The 27,015-nt window shown below is 35.2% G+C and overlaps 1 protein-coding gene across 3 annotated transcripts in view; it reads left to right on the forward strand.

Moving 5' to 3' along the window:
- The window catches only part of CDH12 (cadherin 12), a 1,094,618-nt gene that overhangs the window by 1,038,826 nt on the left and 28,777 nt on the right, over positions 1–27,015 (forward strand). For all 3 annotated transcript variants that reach the window (XM_007961262.3, XM_007961261.3, XM_037988711.2), the window contains one exon: positions 17,056–17,192. In XM_007961262.3, coding sequence (XP_007959453.1) covers positions 17,056–17,192 — 137 coding nt within the window. The remainder of the gene's footprint in view (positions 1–17,055; positions 17,193–27,015) is intronic.

Here is a 27,015-nt window from a genome sequence, read left to right on the forward strand (position 1 = left end):
ACAGAATATCCTTGAACATTCATAATTTAGCACTTCAAAACTCTTCCAGCCTGTACCCATTACCCAGTTTCATAGCCACTTCTACATTTTTAGGTATTTTTTATAGCTGAATCCCTACTGCTTGGTACCAATTTCTGTCTTAGTCACTTAGGGCTGCTATAACAAATTACGGTAGATGGAGTGGCTTCAGCAACAAACATGTATGTCTCTTGTTTCTGGAAGCTGGAAAGGTTATGATCAATGTGCCAAGTGACGCATTTTCTAATAAAGGCCTGGTTTCTATTCTGCAGAAAGTCATGTCCTTGTATCCACACAGCAGAAAGGGAAAGAGAGCTGTGTGGCGTCTCGGTTAGAAGGGCCACATAATCCTATTTATGAGGACTCCACCCTCATGACCTCATTACCCCCACAAAGACCCATATCCATATATCATGCATAGGACATTAGGATTTCAACATATGAATTTTGGGGAAACATAAACATTCAGTCCATAACAAATGCTTTTATTCTTGAAGAGAACCTGTAATCAGGAGAAAACTCTAAAAAAGCTCACCTGTCTTTTAAAAAGAAGTAAGTGTAACAATTACTGAGCACCCCTACATTTCAGGCTGAATGCTAACCAGTTTACTCAGTGGATTCAAACTATTGTTTTACATGTCTATATTACAACATGATTCACTTCCAGTTAAGCTCCAGAAAACCATATATGATTTATAAGGCTATATGCAGACACACACACACACAGACACACACACACACACATCCACATATACATTCAGTATTTGTTGAGGTATTCTCCAAAATCTTCTGCCTTGGTAATTATTATGTATTAACCTAACATTATTTATCAGTCTTTTATTTCTGAAGCCCTTGGATGTTCTGTTGATAATTACAAAAGCAGAAGATGCCTGGTGAATGGATTTACACGTTTTTAAAAATATGAACAGTTATTGAAGGAATATTGAAGGTTGTAACAAAAATAATTAAAAGGTAAATAAGATTAATTGAAACTCTCTGCAGGTCAATAAATAAGAATTTACATAGAGAAACTAAGTATCTAGAGTAGAGAATATGCTAAGTTGTTTAATTTACTGTATGTTCTATTTTGAAGACTTATAAAACAATGATGAGGCCAAAATATTAAGAAGAACCTGATTTTCATGCAATACTTAAGAACGAGAAAAATCAAAAAGTTCCTAAGTAAAAAACATTATTAGGTAAAGATACACCTTCCAAATTCAAGAAAATTGTTAGAGTCAAGACCCTGGTGTGAGGAACAAAGGAAGGTTAACATGAAAGAAATTCGCCTGCTATAAGTGTGTTTTTTATTTTGTACTTTTTATGTCACAGTAGCTAGTATCTGACAAGGGCTACTTTATATCAAATAAAGTAGTGTACCATGTCTTACTTCTAATGAGTAGCAGTCGGTCCACTTGACACAGATGGATCTAATTGATTCCCACTTGACACAGATGGATCTAATTGATTCCCGCAAGGGATTGTCAAAAGACAGAGCTGTTTTTGAATCAGCTTGAAACCTGTCTTTGTTCCACGTCCTTGGAGTGAACAACAAACTTGAATAATGTCAGCTAAGGAAACATGGGGTATGAGGCATCATCTTTCCTTGTTCTGAAAATGTGTTTACTCACTTAAGAATGAGAGTGAAAATACGTTGTGAAAACTAAGAATGAAAGTGTAAAATTACTTGACGTGTTTAGATATGCTGTTTGTTTTGTTTTCCTTTACTTAATAATCTTTTCACAGACTTATTATGCAAGGTATTAATTTAGGACCTTGAGTATTTTATCATCATCATCTTCATCATCTTCTTCTTCATCATCATCATTATCATCACTAAGCACAGCAAAGAACCACATCAATTCCATAACCAACAACTGAGCCCGTTTTGAAGAAAGGTTCTCTTAGGTTTCATGACTAGCAAACACACCATGTCTGGCTCCTTACTCTCAACCTTCGGCCCCAGCTTAATTTCTAGTTACTCTTTACTTTTCTAGCCTTTGCCTTTTGATGCACTGATTTCTTGTCTCTAATGCTGTATATTCTTTGAGGTGAACACTGCTATTATATAGTTCCCAGAAACAATTTCTATTGAGTCAAATGAGACTGGATTAAGTATATCCACCAGTAGTGATGCAGGGGCTTTTCATAACAGCAAGTTCTTGAGTTTAGAAATTTAAAACTGTTGATTATCCAGTTACATTGGAAAGTATTATTTACTCTGAGTATTATTGATTTGGGTTACAGAAAGATTTCAGTGGGTAATTTTGTTCAATATGTACCACTTTTATTTTGTTCGAAACATGTAAAAGTCTGTTATCCTTGGAATAAATTTAAAAATAGAACTTAATCATATTTTTTATAAAATTTAAAAAATGGATTATTTAATTTTAATCCATGTCAAAAGTATTAAATAATAACAGAATGATGATGTAAAGTAAATCTATTTTATGTATGTAGACTTGCATATATAAACTCAAAATTACAGTGGTTAAGAGTACAATTTAAAAGTGTACAGATTGTTCCCTGACTCGTAAAGATTCATCTTACAGTGTTTTCACTTTGCAATGCTGTGAAATTGATATGCATTCAGTAGAAACCATACTTTGAGTACCTATACATCGATTCCTTTTTTCCCTTTCAGTTCAGCATTCAATAAATTACATAAGATATTCCACACTTTATTATAAGACAGGCTTTGTGCTAGATGATTTTGTCCAAATGTAGGCTAAAATAAGTTGTTCAAGCAGGTTTAAGGTAGGCTAGGCTAAGCTAGAATGTTAAATGAAAAAAAAAATTAGATATTTTTGTACAAATTGAAAGACATGAAAAGAAAAAGCAGAGAGGGTTTGATCTCTGAAACTCAGAGATAAACCAATAAAAGTAGATGTAGAATTTAGAAACTGCAGGGGTAGCTGAATATATTAATCTCTGGGGATTTTGCCCCATTCATCTTTTTCACAACTGTGGTATACTGAGTCTTTAGGACCCATAAGAGAATTATTTCTCTGAAGTTGGTTTTTGCATGAAGTCTCTTTGCAAGTGTGCCGATGGGATTTAGCTTATATTAACTCCATTTATAGAAGCAAAGAAACTGAAAAATCATTTTACTTAAAGAAAAACGAAAAAAAAAAAAGCAAACAAGAAAGAGAAGAAGAGAAAATTTGCTAAGAAAATAGAGATCAACTGGACTACAATTTGCTAACAGAGGTTAATCCCCATAAAGATCATGCCAGAACACCCAGGTGTATGAGCACTTAAGAAAAAAAGACATTACATTTAAACATCTAGATATAGATCTACCTATATTAGATTTGAAAAAACTCACATGCACTTGTACACATATATATGCATACTGTATTTTATTAGTACATTGCATTATACACTAGAATATATCTTTTACATCAAGAAAAATTTTTAAATTAAATTAATTTTGCATGTAGTATATGAAACTTTATTCAGTATAGTCCCAACTCTCAGGTATCTTTTCATTTTTCGCATTATATATATTTGTGTCCTAAGTAAAATTTTGGTAAATACTATGACAGGGTTCAATATGGTGGTTTCAGTGGATATGAAGGACATGAAGAAGACACTGGGAAATGGGAGAAGTATGTATATAAAATATACATACCCCTTTGATGTCCAAGATGGCAGAAGTCTAGGATGAAGGAGATAAAATAGAGGTTAACTATTTTAATTGGAAGAAATAGAACTGAGAAGAGTTGAGTTTTGGTAGACCATATCTTCAAATGTCTTTATATGAGTTCTGAATCTTAAAATTTATCAATAACTTAATTTCCCTATCTTTAATCTCTCCTTAATCTCTTTGGGGGAGCCATTGCATACAAACTCAGCAAAATCTATCCCCAGTGAGACAGTTGAGTATATATGCTTTAGACATGCTGTTATCAAGTTATTGGTCCACGTGAATCTGCCTTTTAGAGTGGAATTCTATCTGTACTTGACAATATTAAACAAACCTGACACCTTTGCTAGCATACATGCTTATTTTGTTTGCACTGGAAAAAAAATAGCATTCCCTTCAAATTTACACCAACTGAATGGTTAATAATATATCCCTTCAGAATTTGTTATTATATACTAAAGGATGGAGAATTACATGTTTCTCTGTAAATAAAGTTATTTTGCTTCCTCTTCAAATGACCAACTCACTGACGGTCAATATACAAGGAACTATCGCAAATAATATGTAACAAGATAAACATGTTCACTTTTACTTATGTCAGTAACAATCAATTATCTACATATAGTGACATTGTAAGAGCTAAATTGTGCTGGGTACTGAGCTTAGCACATTGCTCAGATTTGTTTAAACACTGAAGTTGACATTAGTTGACAGAGCGGGATACTAAGGCCCGAGATCATATTATGTCTTCAGAAAGAACAAGAAAACGATTTAAACAAAGGCTGCTAAATTTCAAAGGTTAAGCTACTAATCACTCTGCTACTTAAATTTAATTGAAATGCTAACCTGAATTTTTGAGTAGCTTTGCAATTCTACAATTGATGAAAATAAAATTAAAATTAAGCAAAGTGGCTGGAATATGAACACAAGGCAGTAAAAATATATGATATTTGGTATTTTAAAATATGTTAACTATGGACCCTACTGTATACGTGAAAGTGTTATATATACTTTACATATGTTTAAAGGTAATTACAACAACCTAATTAAACCTGAAAAAATGTTAAATTGGATTATGACAATAGTGACATTGATCAGGCTGGACTCACCATATTATACCTTATTATGTAAGATTAAGTTCCCTTTATTTTACTGGAGAACTACAAAGTTCTTATACAGTTTAGGCATAACTAAGCATTTTACTGTTTACCAAATTCAATGGGTTTGTGATACAGATCTACAACTCCAATTTTTAGAAGGATAGGAGGATTTCAATGAAATAGGAAATGATGCGTTTGCTTTAATTTTCAAATAGATTTTACATTATTCTATTGATACACCTAAGGGAATCTCTATGACTAAAGTGTCCAGATATTTGTTAGACTATGAACTTTTTTTTTTTTTTTTTGTGATGGAGTCTTGCTCGGTCGCCCAGGCTGGAGTGCAGTGGCGCAATCTCGGCTCACTGCAAGCTCCCCCTCCCGGGTTCACACCATTCTCCTGACTCAGCCTCCCAAGTAGCTGGGACTACAGGCACCCACCACGCTCGGCTAATTTTTTTGTATTTTTAGTAAAGATGAGGTTTCACCGTGTTAGCCAGGATGGTCTCCATCTCCTGACCTCGTGATCCACCTGCCTCGCCTCCCAAAGTGATGGGATTACAGGCGTGAGCCACCGCACCCCGCCGGATATGAACTATTTTTGTGCTGCCCTGTTATGCTCTTTGTAACTACCCCCAAATGAGAGAACGTCCTTGTCTTTGTAGTCTACATATTCTATATTACTGACCTACACTATTTGGGTTTAACTTTTGCCTGCTAGAGATTCAGTTTTGTTGCTTTACCTGCAAGTACTGAGAGAGTATCCTCTATAAGTACAATTATCCTAGCTCTTTTTCTTCTGTCTTTAATTTCCTTTGTAGAATAGCCCCTTTGTCACATGTATTTGAGATTTTGTACATTATTTATATATTAAAATAGTTACTTTAAATATATAAACAATAAATGTAAAATGTTCTTCTCGAAAAATACTGTAATAATCAGTGATCAATAGGAAACAAGAGAAATGAATCCATTTCATAAGCTGTTCCAGAGCACTCAGTTAAGAGAATATAAGTAATTTTCAGAGCACAAATTAGCTAAAGAGTAGACTAATCACAAGCAGAAAATGCAAGCTGAGTGAGAAGGAAAAGGAGGAAAATAAAAGCTTTCTTTCAAATATGATGTCTATATTTGGGTTTCAAATGGTAAGCAACTCTACGTAAAATGGCACTGTTCTTCAGAGCCATTTGGCCATGACCTAATAAGAGTAAATAAATCCCGTGCTGACCTGTGATAACAGGTGATGGACTTAGTTCAACAATATAGTTATAATGAAGCTCTCTCAAAAAGACGTCGGAATAAATACGTTTGAATATTCAAAAATGTAAATTAAGGTATTCTATGCTTGAAGTATGACCAGGACATTATCAATAAGAAAAGTCAGTTAAGTAATTCAATTCACACCTATAAGTGCACTGTATTATAAATAGAACAGTATATTCAGTAAGGAACTCTTCATACTTGAAAGAAACTTCCTGTACAATGAACAACACAAAATAGTTACTTTGTTATTCTCATTTGAGAGAAACTGTTAACACCAATTCAAATAGGTAGAAAGTAAAGTTTAAAAAATGGTACAGTTTTGTAAGAAGGAAGTAATAGATGCTCTCTAGAGGGAGTTGGCAAGTCTTTATGGGGAGAACATGAGGAAAGCTAAAAGGTGCCTTTGATTTCTGAGTAAATTAGGAAAGTTCTGTGACATGAATGGGAAGAAAAAAATTGAAATGAGCTGACAACTAAGTCCAGAATAAGGGACTTCTGAAGGTCTAGAGTCAAAGATACTTCTAAGCAGAAGATACCAACATTTACCGAGCAAATTCTTTGCTTATTTAGTCAGGTATTACAGTCTGTATTTTTTAATATGTGATAAAACTGAGACTTGGGAAGTTTAAAGCTATTAAGTACAGAACCTAGACTTAATCGTTATTTGTCTCAACCTCATTTTCTTTCTATTACAGTAAGCTGCTTCAAGGTGTCTGCAAAGTAAACCAAAGGACAGGTGTAAAGCTTTGGGGGCAGAAGAAGTTCTTGTCAAAGATAAAGTTATTTTTGTTCTGAGTTAAAGACAAAATACATCGGTCAGATGAACCAACAGAATGGCGGGATAGAAGAGAGTTTTGAAGTTAACTTCCAGATCTGTAAGATAATACAGAGTGAGAAGACCATGTATGACTGTTCCAAAAAGAAAAAAAAAAGGCAGAGGAAAGCTTAAGCAACTTGGAGGAAAATACAAATATAACAATTATAATTTCAACATTATATAGATTATGGTATATTTCTTCCTCTTTAGAGATCTATTTTAATCATATTGTGTGTGTACAAATGGGAAATTTAAAGACAGAAGACTTACTTTTATTAAATGATTACACTTTTATAAATATTTAATTTCTCATCAAACATTTAAAACAAGCCATAGAAACCCTCAAAACCATTTAAGATACAACTTTTAAGTCTAATAAGGGGAAAGTAGAGATGAGGAGGAAGATGAGAAAAAAGAGGAACTGATAGGAAAGTAAGAACTGGTAGTTTAAAAAGTTTGAGAGGAACGTAGTGGGATTTATTTGTGATTGCTGATGGAGAAATTGCAATTGACGTATTGTTGCAGGTGGCTTAGGTGCTCAGTAAAATGTTTGTTAAAATGAATTGAACTGAATTTACTTTCTTTAATTGTCTTCCAAATGGCAAAACAAAAACATTGGCAACTAAGAAGAGATATGAGTAAAGACATTTTGGTCTACTATCATTATCTTAACAAAATAACATTTTCTACCTTGACCTGTATCATTATTACCAGATGTTTCTTGTTTAAACAATGAGGTGTGATACTTTCAGAGTAATTTTGTACCATTAAGTTCTTTTTACACTTAATGTAGTTGAGAACTGGGACGGGGTCAAAGTTAGCGTTTCCATTGATGGTGAGAAAGTTATTAAGCAAATTGAAAAGCACAATTTTAAGGGAAATGCTTACCTAATAAATAGAATAAAAATTTTTAAAGCATTTCTGAAAACTAATTTATAGTATAGGAATAAAACCACACTTTCTCAAATGGCCTGTGCAGACTAGGTTAAAGTTTTAATTTCTGATTTCTATTCAACTGTTAAAACCTTTTTTTTCAGCAACAATCACTACATAATTGTATGAACTTTAGATTTATTTTATTATATACAGATTATAATCATATAATTGTTTTATCATTTAAATCCCATCTATTCACCAAATAAGTATGAGATGAGTCAAACATACTTTCCGTTTAAGTCTTTTGCTCATAGAAACTCATTTGTTAGGCCAAATTACACAGTTCATGTTACACCATTGTGATTAGTTGCAATTCCAATACTATTTTACCCTTAGATTGTAAGTAGACTGTTGCAGACTGGCAGCAGAAACACGTGATGGTTTGCTCTGCGAGGTTGTAACTCCTCAAAATTTCTATACCTTTTAGAACTGGGCCATATCTTTTCCGAAATTGTCCAGAAAATGTAGGAATGGTTTCATTGCAAGTTCATCGAAGATCTTTTCTTATAAATGTCTCTCAGTTGCTATACTGGATAAAATATCACAATAGAAAATATTTATGCTTTAGTCGGGCACAGGATTTAGTCAGTCACATACAGACAGAGCATCAGGAAGATGCGGGAGCTAGTATTAGGCTTATAGTCTAAGACCTGGCTAACTATGAGAAGATGCTGAAGATGCTTAGCTGAGTAGAAACTGTTCAAATATGTTTCAGCCATATTCCAGAAGATATAAAGCTTCATTGGAGGATAACATGAAGAGAAAGGAGCTTGCCAAATCTCACAAAGTGACAGAACTAAAAATTAGATACCAGAAAGTAGCGACTGACAGTCAAACAAAAGTGCCACATTTATGGTTTGTACTTTATGAGTTTGTGTGAGAGCTTCATAGTTCAAGTACTAGGAAGCTGAAGGTTATGTGTGCCACTACTTGATGCCAGATAAGAAAATGTGTGTGTAAGGAAGAATTTTTGTCTGGGAAGTAATACAAAATAATATGGAAGGAGAGAGGGAGAAAGGGGGAAAAGGACACTCACACACTCATACACTGATACACATGACTCTATCCCTATGCAACATATACTTTATCTTATTTCATTTTTATAACAACATTCATGGTTACACTACTAGGTAGGTATTGTTTTCCAAATTTTATAGAACATAAGGAGACTAGATATTGGAAGGAAATATCACTAAACTAATTGCACAAGGTAAATAAATAAAATGTATGTCACCCTAGTTCTCTCTGTACAAAAAAATTAGTGTGCTTCATGCTATATTTCATTGCATCTAGGTGGTGATTAATGTATGTATTGCAAACTCTACTTCAGCATTAGACTGAATGAACAAAAAAAATTAAATATGTTTACTAAGCTTGCAAGATATTGGATCCTGGTTGACTGATATATAGAAACACACAACTAAGAGATATACACATTATTTGATGTATATATTATATAAGTTCTTGAATTTTAAACTTGTTATCAAAAATACCTAAAATTACAATTGAACATAACCTGTATATGTAGTGATTCACTGTATGAAGTTAGACTTCTGTTTGAATCAATTTGTTAAATTATAACATATGCTACAAATATTAACTATAAACAAGGTGATCAATTTTCCCAATCTTATCTGGGAAAAATCTTGAGGAGTTTTCTGGTCCTAAGGACACTCACTGTAAAAACTGAGGAAGTCCTCAGCAAACAAGAAATAATTGATTGTGCCGAATAAGACAGTCTTAAAGCTCTAAATATGCTGCCTTGATGTAGAAATATGTAAGTATTACATGGGCAGGAAGTATAGGATCTGTGCAATGAATTCAATACAATATTTAAGTGGCAGGTGCTATGTACAAACAACAAACAACATCCCAGGTCCTTGACAACACAGAGATGAACAAAGCTAGTCTCAGCTCTCAAGAAATTTAATAAGCTTTGGGTAAGTAAGATAATCATGTCACATACACAAAATGTATACAAGCTGTGTTATATTTGCCAACATCTACATAATAATTGCATATTATTAGCATTAAAGAATGATCTGTTCATTGCAGAGATTTTCAAAGATGGAAATAAAGAAAAGTTTTGAAAAATATCATGCAAGTTAACTGGAATTCACAAGAAAAGAGTAAGAGAATTCCAAAAATTAGTGGAGTTTCCACTTAACGAATGGCAGCAGGATGCAGTCTGTAGACACACTCCACAGTGAAACAAGAATAAATGACATTTGTTTCTTTAAGAAATAAAAGACACTCATTTACAGCCTCTGGAAACTTTTCTAAGGGCATGCAGCACATAAAGAACAATTTATTCAAGAAAAGCTACTAAAACTTGGTAAGAATAGCAAAAGACAGTGACACTTAACCCAGAACCTGCTCCCCCGTCCCATGCCTATGTCCTTGCTCTGCTTGATAGAAATGCCCACCTGGCAGGTGCGGTAAAAAGACGTGGTTTCTCTTCCCTTCGCAACCAGTCAAGGGCCATGATACCTTACCAGGAGGGGCAGAATGCAAACATTACATAAAACTATAAAAATTAATAATTATTACAATGTTTTATTGCACTTGTGACCTATATGGTTTTAACAGGTATAATATACACAGTTATTGCACATAACTATATAGAAGAAACATTTCTATATTTTACTCTAATTTAGTATGAATGTGAATCTGATGAGTTAAGTCATATATGGCAAAATTTAAAGCAGATGCTAAGAAAATAAATGATATAATAAAAATCATTAAAGAAATATTCACTTATTGTAAAAGAAAGAAGTAGAGAAGAAATAGAGAAACAAAAAAGACATGAGAAATATAGAAAACCTAAAAAACAAAATGGCAAATGCAAATACCATTACATCAGTATTAGCTGTTGAATGGGAATGGATTAAACAACCTAATCAAAGAGAAAAGATTATCAAAGAATCAAAGAATAAAAACTGATGACTATATGAAGTGCATGTCTGTGGTTTAATGGTACCAAAGTCAGACAACTTGAAACCTTGGCTCTGCAAATACTCATGTGCTTTTTTTTTTTTTTTTTTTTTTTTTTGAGACAGAGTTTTACTCTTTTTACCCAGGCTCGAGTGCAGAGTGCAATGGTGTGATCTCAGCTCACCGCAACATCTGCCCCCCGGGTTCAAGTGATTCTCCTGCCTCAGCTTCCCAACTAGCTGGGACTACAGGCACATGCCACCATGCCCAGCTCTTTTTTGTATTTTTAGTAGAGACAGGTTTCACCATGTTGGCCAGGGTGGTCTCCATATTTTGACCTCATGATCTGCCCGCCTTAGCCTCCCAAAGTGCTGGGATTACAGGCGTGAGTCACCAAGCCCAGCCTCATGGGCTTTTTTTTTTTTTTTTTTTTAAACATTTTGCAGCATATGACTATACCAGGCTCTCTTATCTTTTAGAATTTCTCTAATGTCACCACAATCCTTCTAGGTACAAGATAATGTACTTCATGACATTTCACAGATCATCCTACCCATCCCACAGTGACTCTGATGTTGCAGAATTTTTACTATGCTAATAGAGAAAGAACACAGGAATAGAAGCAGTGTGGAGCTTGACTTGACAATTTTTGCCTGGCTAGTTGGAAGACTAGTATGTAGGGGGGTAAGGGGAAGTCAGTTTGGAAACAAAGTTAATCTAATTCACCCCAAGAAACAGAAGTACAGGATATCTATAACAGAGGGTTAAAGCATCTGCAAAACACTCACTCAGATCATTAGCTTCCAATCAGAATAAGCATCAGAATTACCTAAAATTACGGAAGCTTTACCTTTGTCTGTATTGGCATTATCCTGAGATAAAGTCTGGAAATACTTATTTTCAAAATATGATTCTTCATCTCCCTAACCAGGTGGCTTATGTTTACATTACCGATACTGGGATAAATGAATCATCTTTGTTCTTGGAAAAACATAATTAAGTATTTAGGGCTCGAGGGATGTGGTATCTGTCTGATGTTCTCAGATGGAACTGGCATAATATCAGTATGTATTTATACCTAAGGAAAGTGTTAAAGTAAATGTGGGAAAATATTAACATAATAAGTGTAAGTGAAAGGTATTTGGAATTTTACTGGGCAATTCTTACAACTTTATTATAAATTTGAAATATTTTTAAATTATTAAAAACATATTAAAAACCAGTGATTCCTCTCAGTTGTATTTGAGAGTTTCTAATACAAATCATGCACCAAGGACTACTTATAAAGAAATTAATAGTTTTTTAATTATAATGTATAAGATTTTCCTTGACCTAAATCACTCGTTTTTTTCATGTCATTGTGCTTCTCAGATAGTTTTCTATGGTAATTCTAAACAACTTTCAGTTCCCTACAGTACTTGTGTGGTGCTACTGCTGTTGTAGCTTTCTAAAATACCGTCTATTCCTCCCCTCACTTTTTTTGCTTCAACCTCCTCTTGGATGATTTCTATATAGCCTTCTAATGTCAGCCAAATATCATGTGCAGGAAGGATTGCCTGAAGCACTAGGTTTTACGTTTGATGCGTTTTCTTGGCACTCCTGCAGAGCCTTCTTTACTATCTCTCTTTTAGGCATTGAAACAGTCTGTTTATCCGTGTCTTCCCAACTAAAGTCTTCAGTGATGGGCATCATACCTTACTTATTTTTATATGTCTCATCTCTAGAATAATGTATAGTGTATAGTGGACACCCAGCAGATACTTAATAAATTGAAAAATTGAACACAGTAAGCCTACATCAGCAATTCTTTCAGAAATACTACAGTTAATAAGGAGTTTCAGTGGCAATTTTCTTCTTAAATTAGGCATATGGCAAGTTAAATGAGGTGCTGTAAAGCAGTATTTTGAGAAATGCTTTCTTGTTCGGGAAAGAATATGCAATATGGAGAATTAAGCTCATTATACCTCTGTGTTTCCTGACCTTTAGGTGTGACTTAACTTCATTTTTAATATTTGAGAGCATTCATGTGAGCTAAGGTACCACACTGAAATGGGAAGACATCAATGCTTTCTCACTCCTCCAATAAACAGAAGAAATGTCAAAATTAGATTAACAGCATGGCTCATACCCTATTCTAATAAATACCACACATTTTCCAGCTCAGAAATCAATGACAGACATACCTTGGATATATTGCAGGTTTGGTTCCAGACTACCACAATAAAGCAAATATTGCAATAAAGCAAGTTAGACATTTTTTTTGGTTTGCCAGTACACATAAACATCATGTTTATACTATATTCTAGTAAGTGTGAAATGGCATTATGCCCAAAAAAGTACATGCCCTAATTAAAAATACTTTATTGCTAAAAAAACAAAACAAAACAAAACAAAACAAAAAAACAAAAAAAAACCCCACTGAAGATCATCTGAGCCTTCAGCAAGTTGTAATCTTTTTCGCTGGTAGAGGGTCTTGCCTTGAACTCAATGGCTACTGACTGATTGGGGTGGTGGTTGTTGAAGGTTGGGGCAGCTATGGCAATTTCTTAAGAAAACAATGAGGTTTGCTCTGTCAGTCGATTCTTCCTTCCACAAAGTATTTCTCTGCAGCATGTGATGCTGTTAGGTAGCATTTACCTACAATGGAACTTCTTTCAAAATTGGAGTCAATCCTCTTAAAACCTGCCACTGCTTTATTAAGTTTATATAATATTCTAATTTTTTGTTACGATTTTGATAGCATTCGTAGTATCTTCACCAAAAGTAGATGTTATCTCAAGAAATAACCTGCTTTTTTCATCTATAAGAAGTAAGTCCCCATTTGTTCAAATTTTATCATGAAATTGCAGCAATTCAGTCCATCTTAGGGCTTTACTTCTAATTTCAGTTTTCTTGTTATTTCCACCCCTCTGCAATTACTTCCTCCATTGAAATCTTGAGTCCCTCAATATATTCCAACCCGTGAGGGTTGGAATAACTTCTTCCAAATTCCTGTTTTTATCTTTTGACCTCCTATCATGAGTCACTAGTGTTCTTAATAGCATCTAAAATGATAAATCCTTTCCATAAGGTTTTCAATTTACTTTGTCCAGAATCATCATAGAAATCACTATCTTTGATAGCTATAGCCTTACAAAATGTATTTCTTAAGAAGACTTGAAAGTCAAAATTACTTTTTTGATCCATGGACTTCAGAATGGATGTTGTGTTGCCAGTCAAGGAAACAATATTCATTTCTTTATACATCTCCATCTGAGCTCTTGGGTGACTAGGTGCATTGTCAAAGAGCAGTAATATTTTGAAAGGAATTTTTTTTTTTTTTTGTGAGCAATGGGTCTCAACAGTAGACTTAAAATATTTAGTAAACCTGCAGGGTGTGGTGGCTCACGCTTATAATCCCAGCACTTTGGGAGACTGAGGTGGGCAAATCATGAGGTCAGGAGTTTGAGACCATCCCGACCAACATGGTGAAACCCCATCTCTACTAAAAATACAAAAATTATCCAGGCGTGGTGGCATGCACCTGTAATACCAGCTACTCAGGAGGCTGAGGCAGGAGAATCGCTTGAACCTGGGAGGCGGAGGTTGCGGTGAGCCAAGATCACACCATTGCATTCCAGCCTGGGTGACAAAGTGAGACTCTGTCTCAAAAAAAAAAAAAAAAGATTAATAAGCCATGCAGTAAACAGATATGCTGTCATCCAGGCTTTGTTGTTCCATTTATAAAGCAACAGGCAGAGTAGATTTAGCAAAATTCCTAAAGACTCTAGGATTTTTATAATGGTTAATGAACACTGGCTTCAACTTCAAATCACCACTTGTATCAGCTTCCGCTAAGAGAGTCGGACTGTTTTTTGAAGCTTTGAAACCAGGCATTGACTTCTCCTTTCTAGCTGTAAATGTCCTTGATGGCATCTTCTTCCAATAGAAGGCTGTTCTACATATTTTAAAATCTGTTGTTTAGTGTAGCCACCTTTATTGATGACCGTATCTAGATCTTTTGATAACTTTCTGCAGATTCTACATAAGTACTCCCTGCTTTACCTTGCACGTTAATGTTATAGAGAAGACTTATTTCCTTAAACCTCATAAACGAACCTCTGCTAGGTCACATTTTTCTTCTGCAGTTTCCTTACTTCTCTCCACCTTCACAAGATTGAAGACAGCTAGGGTCATATTCCGGATCAGGCTTTGGCTTAAAGGAATGTTGTGCCTGGTTTTATCTTCTATCCAGACCATTGAAGTTTCTCTATAACCACAATAAGACTCATTTGCTGTTAAACCATTCCTGTCTTCACTGGAGTAGCACTTTCAGTTTCCTTCAAGGACTCCTCCTTTGCATTCACAGCTTGGCTGTTTGGCATGAGAGGCCTGGCTTTTAGACTATCTTGGCTTTAGGCATGCCTTCTTCACTGAGCTTAATCATTTCTAGCTTTTAATTAAAAGTGAGATATGTGTGACTCTTTCATTTGAACAGTTAGAGGCCACTGTAGAATTATTAATTGACTGATTTTCAATATTGTTGTGTCTCAGGGACTAGGGAAGGCCCAAGGATCAGGAGACAGATGGGGGAATGGCTGGTTAGTGAAGCAGTCAGGACATACAACATTTATTGATTAAGTTTTCCCTTTTATATGGGTGCAGTTCATTGTGCCTCACAATAATTCATTGTGATTCAAAATAATTTCAATAGCAACATCAAGTATCACTGTTCATACATCACCCTAACAGTTATAATATTAATTAAAAATTTTGAAATATTACAATAATTACCAAAACATGACACAAATATGAAGTGAGCACTCACTGTTGGAAAAATGATGCTGATGAACTTGCTTGACACAGGGTTGCAACAAACTTTCAATTTGTAAAAACGGCACTGGGGTGAAATACAATAAAATGAAGAGCTATAAATTAAGGTATACCTGTACTAACAGGTATAGACTAGTATGGAATGATATACTTCAGATATATTTCACTTGTAAATGCAAGTGATCTATAACTGAAATAACATACAAACTGCTACAGTTTCAAATAATCAGCTTGTCAAAATAAATAGTTTGTTATGTTGAGATACATATCCCTTTACTGACTTTTCACCATGAACACTTTCTTTGGAGTGGGGATTCCAAGGGGCTGACTAACAATGATGCCATCTGCTTTCAGCCATTGTTTGAAATGACCTCTCTTTGGTACCAGGCTAGAATAAAATGATGACAAACATTTTGTGTATTGTGCCTTTTGATCAGCAAAATCTTTTCCCATGAAATGTTCTATTTAAAATTGGTAAGACTATATAATGATAATTATATGGGAAACATTGATGACCTGGTTCAAACATCAATCTAAAACTGTCTATTTTAATTTGGACAAATTCCTTCATGTCTCTATGATTTCTGTTTTCTTATATATAAAACAGATTGATAATACTATTCTTCAGACATTTCATATTTTCAATGTGTAAGCATTGAGAATAATGTCTATCAAATGGTCGTATTAAAAAATGTTAATGATTGTGATGATTGAAAACACATGTTGGAAAAAGAATTTCACTTAATATCAATCCATATATCTACTGTTACTTAAAGATGTAAATACATGCATTTTTTATTTTGCTATTCATTTTCTTGGAATTTTTAGTCCAGTTGCTTCACATAGGGCAACATACATTATTATCAAATCTGTCACATAATAAACGTGATAAAGAGACATCATTATCCAAGGTCACTGTTTTTTTTTTTTTGTTAATGTTGACTGATATATAGTAAAACAACAATGAAACAATAAAATACACAACAAAATAAAACAACAGTGACCCTTTTATATGTGCTTGAGGAAAATATTTTTGTATAATCACCAAATTGTCAGTTAAAAAATTTACCTTTTGTTTCCATGATGTTATTTTTCTATCTTTGGAAACAAAGATTCTGCCTCTGTTTTGGCCTGGGTTCTTTGCAGTTGTTTCCAGGTGCTTCTCTCAACCCTATTTCCACAGCCATAGCCACTGTTAAGGAATTTTTTACTGCTTTGAAAAGTTTTAATATTCAGCAGGTTAAGGAAACTCATGGTCAGCTTTAGAATTTTAGTCTCTGCTGAGCTTTCAAGGTGCCAAGACCCTAACATAATATGAACAGCAGGAGTACTAAATCTTTTATTATTTCCAGTTTCCCCTTGAGCATACTGACTGCAATAAAGAAGCTGTCATTTACATTCTTCTTTATTGCAAGGTGGGTAATAGCTACAGGGAGAAAAATAAGGAACTGTGTCAAGTTAGCCTAAGTGCCATTATGATTAATGTGTAATCATTGCACATTTGCATCTACTCTTTTCATATACAGGTACTTCATAGATTGGAAGAGTGATGGGGACAGCTACTTTACAATAGATGGAAATGAAGGAACCATCGCCACTAATGAATTACTAGACAGAGAAAGCACTGCACAGTATAATTTCTCCATAATTGCGAGTAAAGTTAGTAAGTATGGCATGGACGGAATCTATGTTGTACTGCAGTTCTTTGGATTTAAGACTCTTAAACGAGTCCCTGCTGAGATGTTTTTCATTTTTGGACTGACAGCTGAGTGGTCTCGCGGGGAAACTCAGAAACCTGTTCCTTTTCCTCACAGCGTAAGTCCAGAGAAATTGTGACAGCTGCCAGTGAGTCCTGTTTGCAGGATTGCATGAATATCTAGTAGTGCATTTCATTGTGTGACCTCATCCTTTTCTATGCTCTACCCTCAAAAATTCACCCGAGTATTAATTTCTCTTCCACACAGGTTCCTTTTACATATAGTTGGGAATTTCACAGGGCCAGGCAAGGGGAAATAATTATATAAAATCACCCATTCTGAAATATTTTCTGACACCAAAGAGAGTACTTAAAAACTCATACATCTTCCCTTTCTCTCCCTTTATTCAAATTTATTTTTGATGACTATCACTGTGGAATATACAGGAGTTTCAATTGCAATTCTTCAAGGAGTGGCTCAAAATGTTTACTATTATTAGGAATTATTTCTTGAGTTGGTTTCTGCTTGGTTCAGAAGAGAATCCTCTAGACTGAGAGTGCTTACAGGTTTTATTTGTTTGACAGAACAATCAAGGTTATTATCACAACTTTCTCAAGTAATGTATGGGGGTGAGAGTGGTGACATTTGGCTCTTGAGATAGTTGTTTTTAATAAAAGTGCGTCTCCCCATTTCTTTTACTTATGGTCTCTTGAAAGGTTTGGAAAAATCTCAACTGAATCTCTTCCATTTGCTTCCTTCTTATTTCATTTTGTGCATCTGGTGCAAATTTATAACACTTTAGCAGCTAATTCCAACTTTCCATGCAGGGAATAGCTGTGAGCGTTTCTGCTGAAGGGTTTTGATCAGTCCAACTCAGTGGGGATGTAAACATGAAAAAGTTTGGTTTGTCTTCAACAACTCCGTACAAACATGAATAGTCCGATATCCATTCCCACAACCTCATGACATCTTTAGCTGATCCCATTTGTTTTAGGTTATTTTGATTATTAAAAGTAAGTCTAACAAAAAAGATCATGCAGCTTCTGCCTTGCTCGTTGGAACAGTTATTGTTCTCAAGTATCATGTAAGAAGTCTGACTACCCGGAGGCTGCCATACTAGAGAGGTCACATTGTGGTGCTCTGGTTGACAACTCCAGCTCAGCTCTGCTTTCCAACCATACCTCCCAGTGTTCTGGAAATGTGAGTGTGTGAGTGATGCTGTCTTGGAGCCTGTAGTCCAGTCCACTTCACTAGCGGAATACCACAATGTAAACTTCATCAATGCCATGTGAAATGGAATATTAACCCAGCCAAGTCCTGCCGAAATTCTTACCCACAAAATTGTAATAAATATGAAAATTTATTCGCCACAATTTTACAATATTTCACAATTATTAAAAGCAACTACATTTTGGTGTCTGCTAATACATGGGAACAGATATCTGAAGAACTCAAAGACAACATAATCAGAACCTTCATTCCTTGGGGGTGGGGCTATTGATTCTCCAGTTTCTTGCAGTAGAAAGGAAAGAGGGAAATTTTAAAAATGCATAAATCTCTATTAATGTAGTGCCAATATAGTGCTCCACTGGTTGCCACCTTTTTTTTCTTATTTTTTAGACATAGTCTCGCTCTGTCTCCCAAGCCGAAGTGCAGTAGTGTGATCTCGGGTCACTGCAACTTCCACCTTCTGGGTTCAAGTGATTCTCCTGCCTCAGCCCACCAAGTAGCTGGTATTACAGGCATGCACCACCACACCTGGCTAATTTTTGTACTTTTAGTAGAAACAGGGTTTCAACATCTTGGCCAGGCTGGTCTCGAACTCCCGACTTTAGGTGATCTACCTGCGTTGGCCTCCCAAAGTGCTGGGATTACAGGAGTGAACCACCGTGCCTGGCCTGGTTGCCGCCGTTTTTAGGACTAAACTGGAATGGCAGTAAAGACAGTTGTTGGAATGCTAATTCTCATGTAATTTTGTGAATTATTTGCTGTTGGGGGCTCTAGGTGTCCCCTCCACATGGGAATCTGACACGGGCACCCGGAAGTAGACCTTATAACTTCTTAATTCTAGGGCCCCCTTGCTTAGCAGGCGGCCTTTTTGGGTAAATTGATAGCATGATTTCTCAATTTTAGCTCCTTTCTCCTATGTCCAGTTGACCATGGGAAATTCACTCATTTTCATGACATTAAAACCGGTGCATGATGGGTTGCCATGATATTGCAGGTTTCCTCTGCCATGCCATCTCCTTTCATATCTGCCCTCTTTGGGCAGTAAGGCTTGGGATGATCAGTGAGTTAGCTTCCAAGCAGTCATATGATAGGGAGAAGAGAATGACAGTCTCTCCATCTTGAAGGGCTCCCATCCTTATTTTCTTTGTTTTCCCCAAGTCTCCTTTCACACCTAGCGTCTTTCTCCCCTCCCATACCACATCCTATTATAGTCACATATGTTTTTCTCATTCATTTCATGCTTTCATTTATTTCATTTATGCAGAATTTGGGGACAGCTAAAATATATCAGAATTTTAAAAATCCTCTTTTGTTTTCTAAGATCTTTGAGAAATATGGTGAAAATGAGTTGTCTAAGTTACAGAATAGAAGACCTCTGTTAACCATGTTACTTTCACTCTAATGGTGGGGATACAGTAAGTGACAACTGACCAGTCACTTCAATAACTTCTACTGATCATAAACATATCATCCATAATAAAATATTATTAAGTAGAAAACTAATCTAACCTAAACATTCCTATTAATACACAAACAGGTGCATATTTCCTTGATGTAGAGATAGTAGGCCCATGTGCCTTAACTCTAGATGGATATCTCAGATAGTTTATTGATTGCTTCTACTGTAGCTGTGGCAGTTCTCTTTCTTTCCAGGGACTCCCTGGGCTATGAAAGCAATTATTATAGTATTGAAGACATTCATAACAATAAGGTCTAGTGCCTCCTTTCAGAGCCTTGAGCTTCAACCATTTAGAAAATGGAAGGAAGTATGAACGTTTATAGTGGAAGCAAGTGTCATTGGTCCCTGAAAGTTTAGATCTTAGAATCCTAATTTGTTAGTTATCAGTATGATTGGTGCATATGCGGATTCTGTCACACTGCCACCTGCTGGCTAAAGTTGTTGCCTAAATGAAAATTAGGAATCCACAGGGTATGGATACTAACAAATTATGTTGCCCCTCACTGGGTCATAGGCAGAGCCGGTACTTAGACAAATAAACAAAATATGTGCATAATCTAAGAGTGATGCCAAACTAATATTCTTAAAATTGACTTCTGGTTTATTCTAGTATCTACTCAATGACCAATGTAAAGATTTTAGGGCCGTAAAGGAAATCTGGTGTGACAAAGACTATATATCTGTATGTAAAATAAAGAGTCTAAACACATATCATGTGGTAAAGATTCTATAAGAAGAGTAGGCAATTTAGTTTGAATGCACAGCTTAAAAGTAAACTTTATTCATATTCTAATGCCTAAGACTGTCTTCACTGATCACACTAGCCAGCTGAGCAGGGTATATCATCATCGTGAATAAATGAGAAATGAATAGCCCACACTTGCCCTGCCAAGAAAAATGAAATTGCTTAAGTATACCTTATTGCAGATTAAACTAGCATATGTTTTGGCTCTGACGCTTTTCTAAAAACTCTCAGGTCAAATGAAATGGCACGATGATTGAACAACTTCCAATTAATTAAAAAGCAGTCATTAATCAGTGTTGCTATAGTTGGAGGTCCAAATAATTTTATTACACTTCTAATAATTCTTTTATGCATTACTGCTTTGCTGTTTTTATTATATTAACCTTGAGTATTTTCAATAAGACAGAGACTCCAAACTTTACTTCATTCACATTATCAGAAAGTTTCAACAGGCAAATGTTTCTAGGATTTTTGTGTTACTTTAAAAAATGTCATTAATTAAAGATAACTAGCCAGACAAGGTCGCTTGCAACATAGTCCCAGCTACTCAAGAGGCTGAGGTGGGAGGATCACTTGAGGCCAGGAGTTCAAGACCAGTCTGAGCAACATAGTGAGACCCCTGTCTCAAAAAAGAAAAACAAAATTAACAAAAGGAAAAAGAAAGTTAATAAATAAGTAAATAAAGATAACTAAACATAACTTCACTAAATCCTTATATTTTATATGATTATAAAATCAAAAGGTGATACTGGAGACAATTCTTTTCTTGATCCTATTAGTTATCAAAATGGCAATGAATTGGTCCCATTTATTGTGAAATAAGTAAAAAAAACAATGGGTTCCATTACTAAATGCTATATTGAAAAAAGTTTACATACAATTGTATCATTATGAGTTGTGATTGTTAGATAATTAATTTTTAAGGTTATCTTCTCTATAGAGCTATTTTATGCTGTAACTTTTTAAAATTTCACATAAAGTAATATTATCTTCATATGTACAGAAAATCAAATTTCAAGATTGGTACCTATAATTCAGATTCAACATAAATTCATGCATTTTTTGGTATCACCTGTGTAGAGTACTATCTATGAGCAAAATATTATTTGTTGTGGGTTAGGAGAAAACTGATTAGGACTGGTGTCTATTCTTAAGGACATTACAATTTAGGAGTAGTTATAAATTGACCAGATTTGTAAACTTTGGTAAGTAATAAGTATGCAAATTATGCTGAATTCCAGGGAAATTAGATTGAAGTGAACTGTCATATAAACTTCAGAGGTTGCAGGCTTGCAAAAGGTTAGGATTGACCACAGTATGGTCATAAAGAATTTAAACAAAACAAAAAAAAAAATAGAGAGAGAGAGAGAGAGAGAGGTAGATAGATAGATAGATAGATAGATAGATAGATAGATAGATAGGTTTTTCCGGCAGAATTTTCTGAATTTTGTTTTGGCTTGTATGCCAAATAGTCAGCTATGAAATGTGTTATCAGAACATATGAGAGGTGAGTACCTAATTTTTCTAGAATAACATTAAGTAACAATAGAATAAAGTAATAAACTATTTTAATAGCCTTCTATACATTAACTCATCTGATCCTTTCAATGAACCTGCAAAGTGAGTGTTCTTGTAAGCATTGAAGTCATGAGGAATGGACTCTTGATATATTTTGTCTGTAGCTCAGTGTCACACAGCTAATGATGACCAGCCTCGGACCAACACCCTGGAGTCTCTCATTCCAAAACATTCTGTGAATTAGATTGACAACATTTCCACAGGGAACATATTCATCCTGCTTCATTTATTTATTTTAAATAATTTAGGGGGTGTGATTGGGAGTTGTTGGTCAAGTAATAAAACAACTTCAGTTAGATAGGAGGAATAAATTCAAGAGATCTATTGTATAACATGATGACTATAGTTAACACATTATATTCCTGAAAAATCTTGAGAGTGGATACAAAATGTTTCTACAAAAATTATAACTATGTGAGGTAGTGCGTATGTTAATTAGCTAGAGTTACTCATTCTACAATGTATTTATACTTTGAAACAGTGCATTGTACACGGTAAATACATACAATTTTATCTGTCAGTTAAAATATTAACTTAAAAATGTTAGTGGTAGGCTGGGCGTGGTGGCTCACGCTTGCAGTCCCAGCACTTTGGGAGGCCAAAGCAGGGGGATCACTTGAGATCAGGAGTTCGGAACCAGCCTGGCCAACATGGTGAAACCTTGTCTCTACTAAAAACACAAAAATTAGCTGAATATTGTGGCAGGTGCCATGCCTTTAATCCCAGCTACTCGGGAGGTGGAGGTTGTAGTGAGCCGAGGTCAAGCCACTGCACTCCATCCTGGGTCACAGAGTGAGACTCTGTCTCAAAAAAAAAAAAAAAAAAAAAAAAAAAAAAAAAAAAAAAAAAATGTTAGTGCTAACAACTGTCAAGGTGATTTCCATTGTGTAGATAAATAATAATAGTAAAAAAGGCTAAATATTTTTGTTTGCAATGTACGTATAGTTGAAGTGAAATACATATTTATTATCTATCCATATTTAAGCTTATTAGATGACTTACATATTAAAATCCAATAGAAAATTTGCATTTTAGAAAGAAAAAACAAAGACACAAAATAGAATTAAAAATATGTATGTAATGTTATGTACATGACAGTGGTATAGTTAGGTAGATTTCTTTGTATGCCCAATAAATGTGAATTACCAGGGTCTCAAGCTACAGTAAGAGTTCCTAATAACTTAATTGTGAAGGACCTTTCCTGATAATTTCCCTTGTACATTAAAAGAGTTTGTCTACCTGACATGATACTCTTATTTAATCAATATTTATTAAATAACTTTATGTTTAATTAATCAGAGTGACAATTTGATCAAAATAATAGCATACTTAGTTGATATAATTACAAAATGATGTGTCAATTAATCTTACAATGAAATGATATGTAATACCTAACATGCCAGACTCTTTGAAATATTGAAAAAATACAGCCTCATTATCAGTAATTTCTCAATACCTCAGTTGGGAACTGATGAACAAAAACATACTTGGTACTTATGACATGACAACTATGTGTTTTTCACCTTGTGCTCAGTGGTGTCATCATAGGTCCTGTCTTGGGGCGATTGAGTGATGAGAATTAGTTAAGACACATAAGACGTATGAACCAATGTAGACCTTCAAAATCAGGGCAGAGTGTGGGAAGGAATAAGATTTTCTGGTAAATATGTTCAATGATGCAAGCAGCATATGGCGCTCTCAATATGGTGCCCCTGAATAAGGCAATCTTAATTATAAATTGGGCGGAGGATGGCACATAAATAGAAGATGAAGTCACAAATATCCTAAAAATGGGTGGAGCATAATACTGGTAATCAGAAGTGGATCATATTTAGGTTTTAAGGGTGGAAAGACAGCAATATTTCTTTGAAATATGTTCTCAGTTTCCACACCACTATTCATGAACAGGTCTTCAATTCTTGGGGAGGAAGAGTGCAAGAACTTAGAAGGAAAACCTACTCCTTATGTATGGGTTATTAGTTACTTATGCTATGTTACAAATGATACCAAAATTTGGTAGTTTAAGCAACATTTATTATTTTACAGTTAGGAGAGTTAGGAATCCATTTATGGTGGAGCTTTGTTCTCTTAGGTTTCTCTCGTAAGACTGCAACTAAGTTGACTCAGTGGTTGATAGCAAGATTCAGTGTTCTGTAAGCTGTTGGACCAGTAACTATACCACACTGCTGTTTGATCTGAAGCTGCCTTCTGTTTCCAGCCACAGGAGCATCTCCATAGAGCAGTTCACAACATGGCAGCTGGCATGATCAAAATGAGCAAGAGAAAGAGAAAGTGCCAGCAAGATGAAAGTCAGCTTTTTATAACTTCATGTCAGAAATGACATCTCCTCTTTTCCCACATTCTTTTTATTGGAAGCAAGCCACTAGATTCAGGCCATATATAAATGAAAAGAGTTACACGAGGGTGTGAATATCAGGAGGTGGGGATCATTGGGAGCCATTATAGAAGCTTGCCTACCATATGGGCTCTTGGCAATCGGACAAGTCAATTGAAAAAGAAGAAAATTTAGAAACCATATTGGTTGGCCTCTAGGCACTGAAAATGTCATGAGAGATGCAACAATCTGGTTAAATACATTAAATATAAAATCAAAATACAGAGTGCTCCCAGAGAGAATACAATAAGTAATTATTTTTGAAAAAAAAAAAAAGTGTACTTTGAAGACCTAAACATAGTATGTCACATAGGAAGCTCCATATGAGCTGAGGATTTAAAAGATTAAAAAAAAAAATCATGGAAGAAAGGAGGCTATTCTAGGTTGAGGAAACATTTTAAGGAAAGACATAGATATGAAAAGTCATTCTGAAGTCAGATATTGCAAGCAGTGTGGTATAGTTGCTGCCAAGGAGTAGACATTGAGAAAGGAGGCTGAGGCTTCATTCAACAGAGTCTTCAAAGCCTTGTGAGAAACTGCAGTTTTTCAGGTGGGACTATGAGTCTGTCTTCCTTCTCACTGTGTATCTCCTCTACCTGTGTGCCCCCAGCTTACTATAGATATAAGAAGCATTTCACTTCTCCAGCTTTTCCTATCTGTTCCTAGGCCTGCATTTCTGTGAGCCAGCACTGATTGGCTTACAATGTATTCACCTGGGTGACTATACAGTTAACCTTATGAGTGATCAAGTGACAAAGAGGTGTGGATTCTTTGTGGTGTTTGGGCAGAAATATTCTCCTCCATAATTTGGCCAGACTTGTTTTCAAAAAAGGTCTTAATAGTTCTATTCACTTTGAGAATAGGCATCCTTGGTTTGGCCTTTTCTTCTCTCCTGGCCTTCCTCAAGGTGAATCACAGCCACCTGCATCAGAGATACCTGGAATATTTCCTAAAGGGAAGATTCTTGTACTTCTTTCAATACATGGTGAATCAGAATTTCTGGGAGTACTGCCAAGAAATCTCCATTTCAAACAAACTCCCTGAGTAACTCCAAGGAACACTGATTTGAGACCCACTGTGTCATTCTCAAATTTGAGTAAACAAAACAGTGGAATCAGTTACCATGAATATATGTACTTCCTCAAAGACTGTAGTTGACTTTTCAGGATTAAACATAACCATTGGTTTCAATTCCAAATTGATGTCAATCCTTTCTTCTTTCAATTGCCCAAATTACTGCTTTCCTCTTATTTTTTGTAAATGCCTTGTTTTACGTGAGTGTAGGTAGTTTATTTACTGTTTTCTAATTTTCTTTCTTTTTCCCAAATAACTATATAAAACTATTTTGTATTCTCAAAGAGAGGTAAGTGTGGTTTATACTAGAATTGCCAACATTTTATTAGTACTTGTATATTAGTCAGTGTTCTCTAAAGGGACAGAAGTAATAAGATAGATGAATATATGAAGAGGAGTTTATTAGGAGAAATGACTCACGTGATCACAAGATTAAGTCCCACAATAGACCATCTGCAAGGTGAGGAGCCAGGAAGTCAGTCTGAGTCCCAAAACCTCAAAAGTAGGGAAGCAAATAGTACAACCTTCAGCCTGCGGCAGAAGGACGGAGAGTCCTTGGTAAATCACTGCTCTAAGTCCAAGAGTCCAAAACCTGTAGAACTTGGGGTCTGATGTTCGAGGGGAGGAAATATCCATCTGGCACAGGGGAATGATGGAGGCCGGAAGACTCAGCCTAGTCCTTCCGTGTTCCTCTACCTACTTTTATCCTAGCCGTGCTGGCAGTTGATTAGATGGGGCCCAATCAGACTGACGGTGAGTCTGCCTCTCCCATCCCACTGACTCAAATGTTAATCTCCTTTGGCAACACCCTCACAGACATACCCAGGAACAATGATTTGCATCCTTCAATCCAATCAAGGTGACACTCAATATTAACCATCACAAGTCCACCCCTTGTCAACTTGAACCCACACACATCTCCTGAAATCATGCATAATCACCAAATAAAGACAACGATAAGGTCATAATTATGCCTAACATAATACAGCTATCTTTCTTACAACCAGAAGCACACTAATCATTAACCTAAATGCTATTATATAAAGTTAACAACATTTAAATGCTGATATGAAGTCAATAAATCTTATGTCACATGATAAAGAAAAAAAGGAAATAAAATAAAGATATTTTCTTAGTACAACTGTATACATGTTCTTAACAAAATAAGGGGGAAATACTCATGACAATTACAGTCCTATTTCTTTAGCTGGTCACATGGTTGTAGCTGGTATTGATGACTACCTTCTCCTACTACCCGTTCTGTATTCCCTTTGCCTTCAGCAAGCACCTCAGCAGATAGTGGTTTTT

This window comes from Chlorocebus sabaeus, chromosome 4 (assembly GCF_047675955.1).
Source record: "Chlorocebus sabaeus isolate Y175 chromosome 4, mChlSab1.0.hap1, whole genome shotgun sequence".
In the NCBI taxonomy this organism is placed as follows: domain Eukaryota; kingdom Metazoa; phylum Chordata; class Mammalia; order Primates; family Cercopithecidae; genus Chlorocebus; species Chlorocebus sabaeus.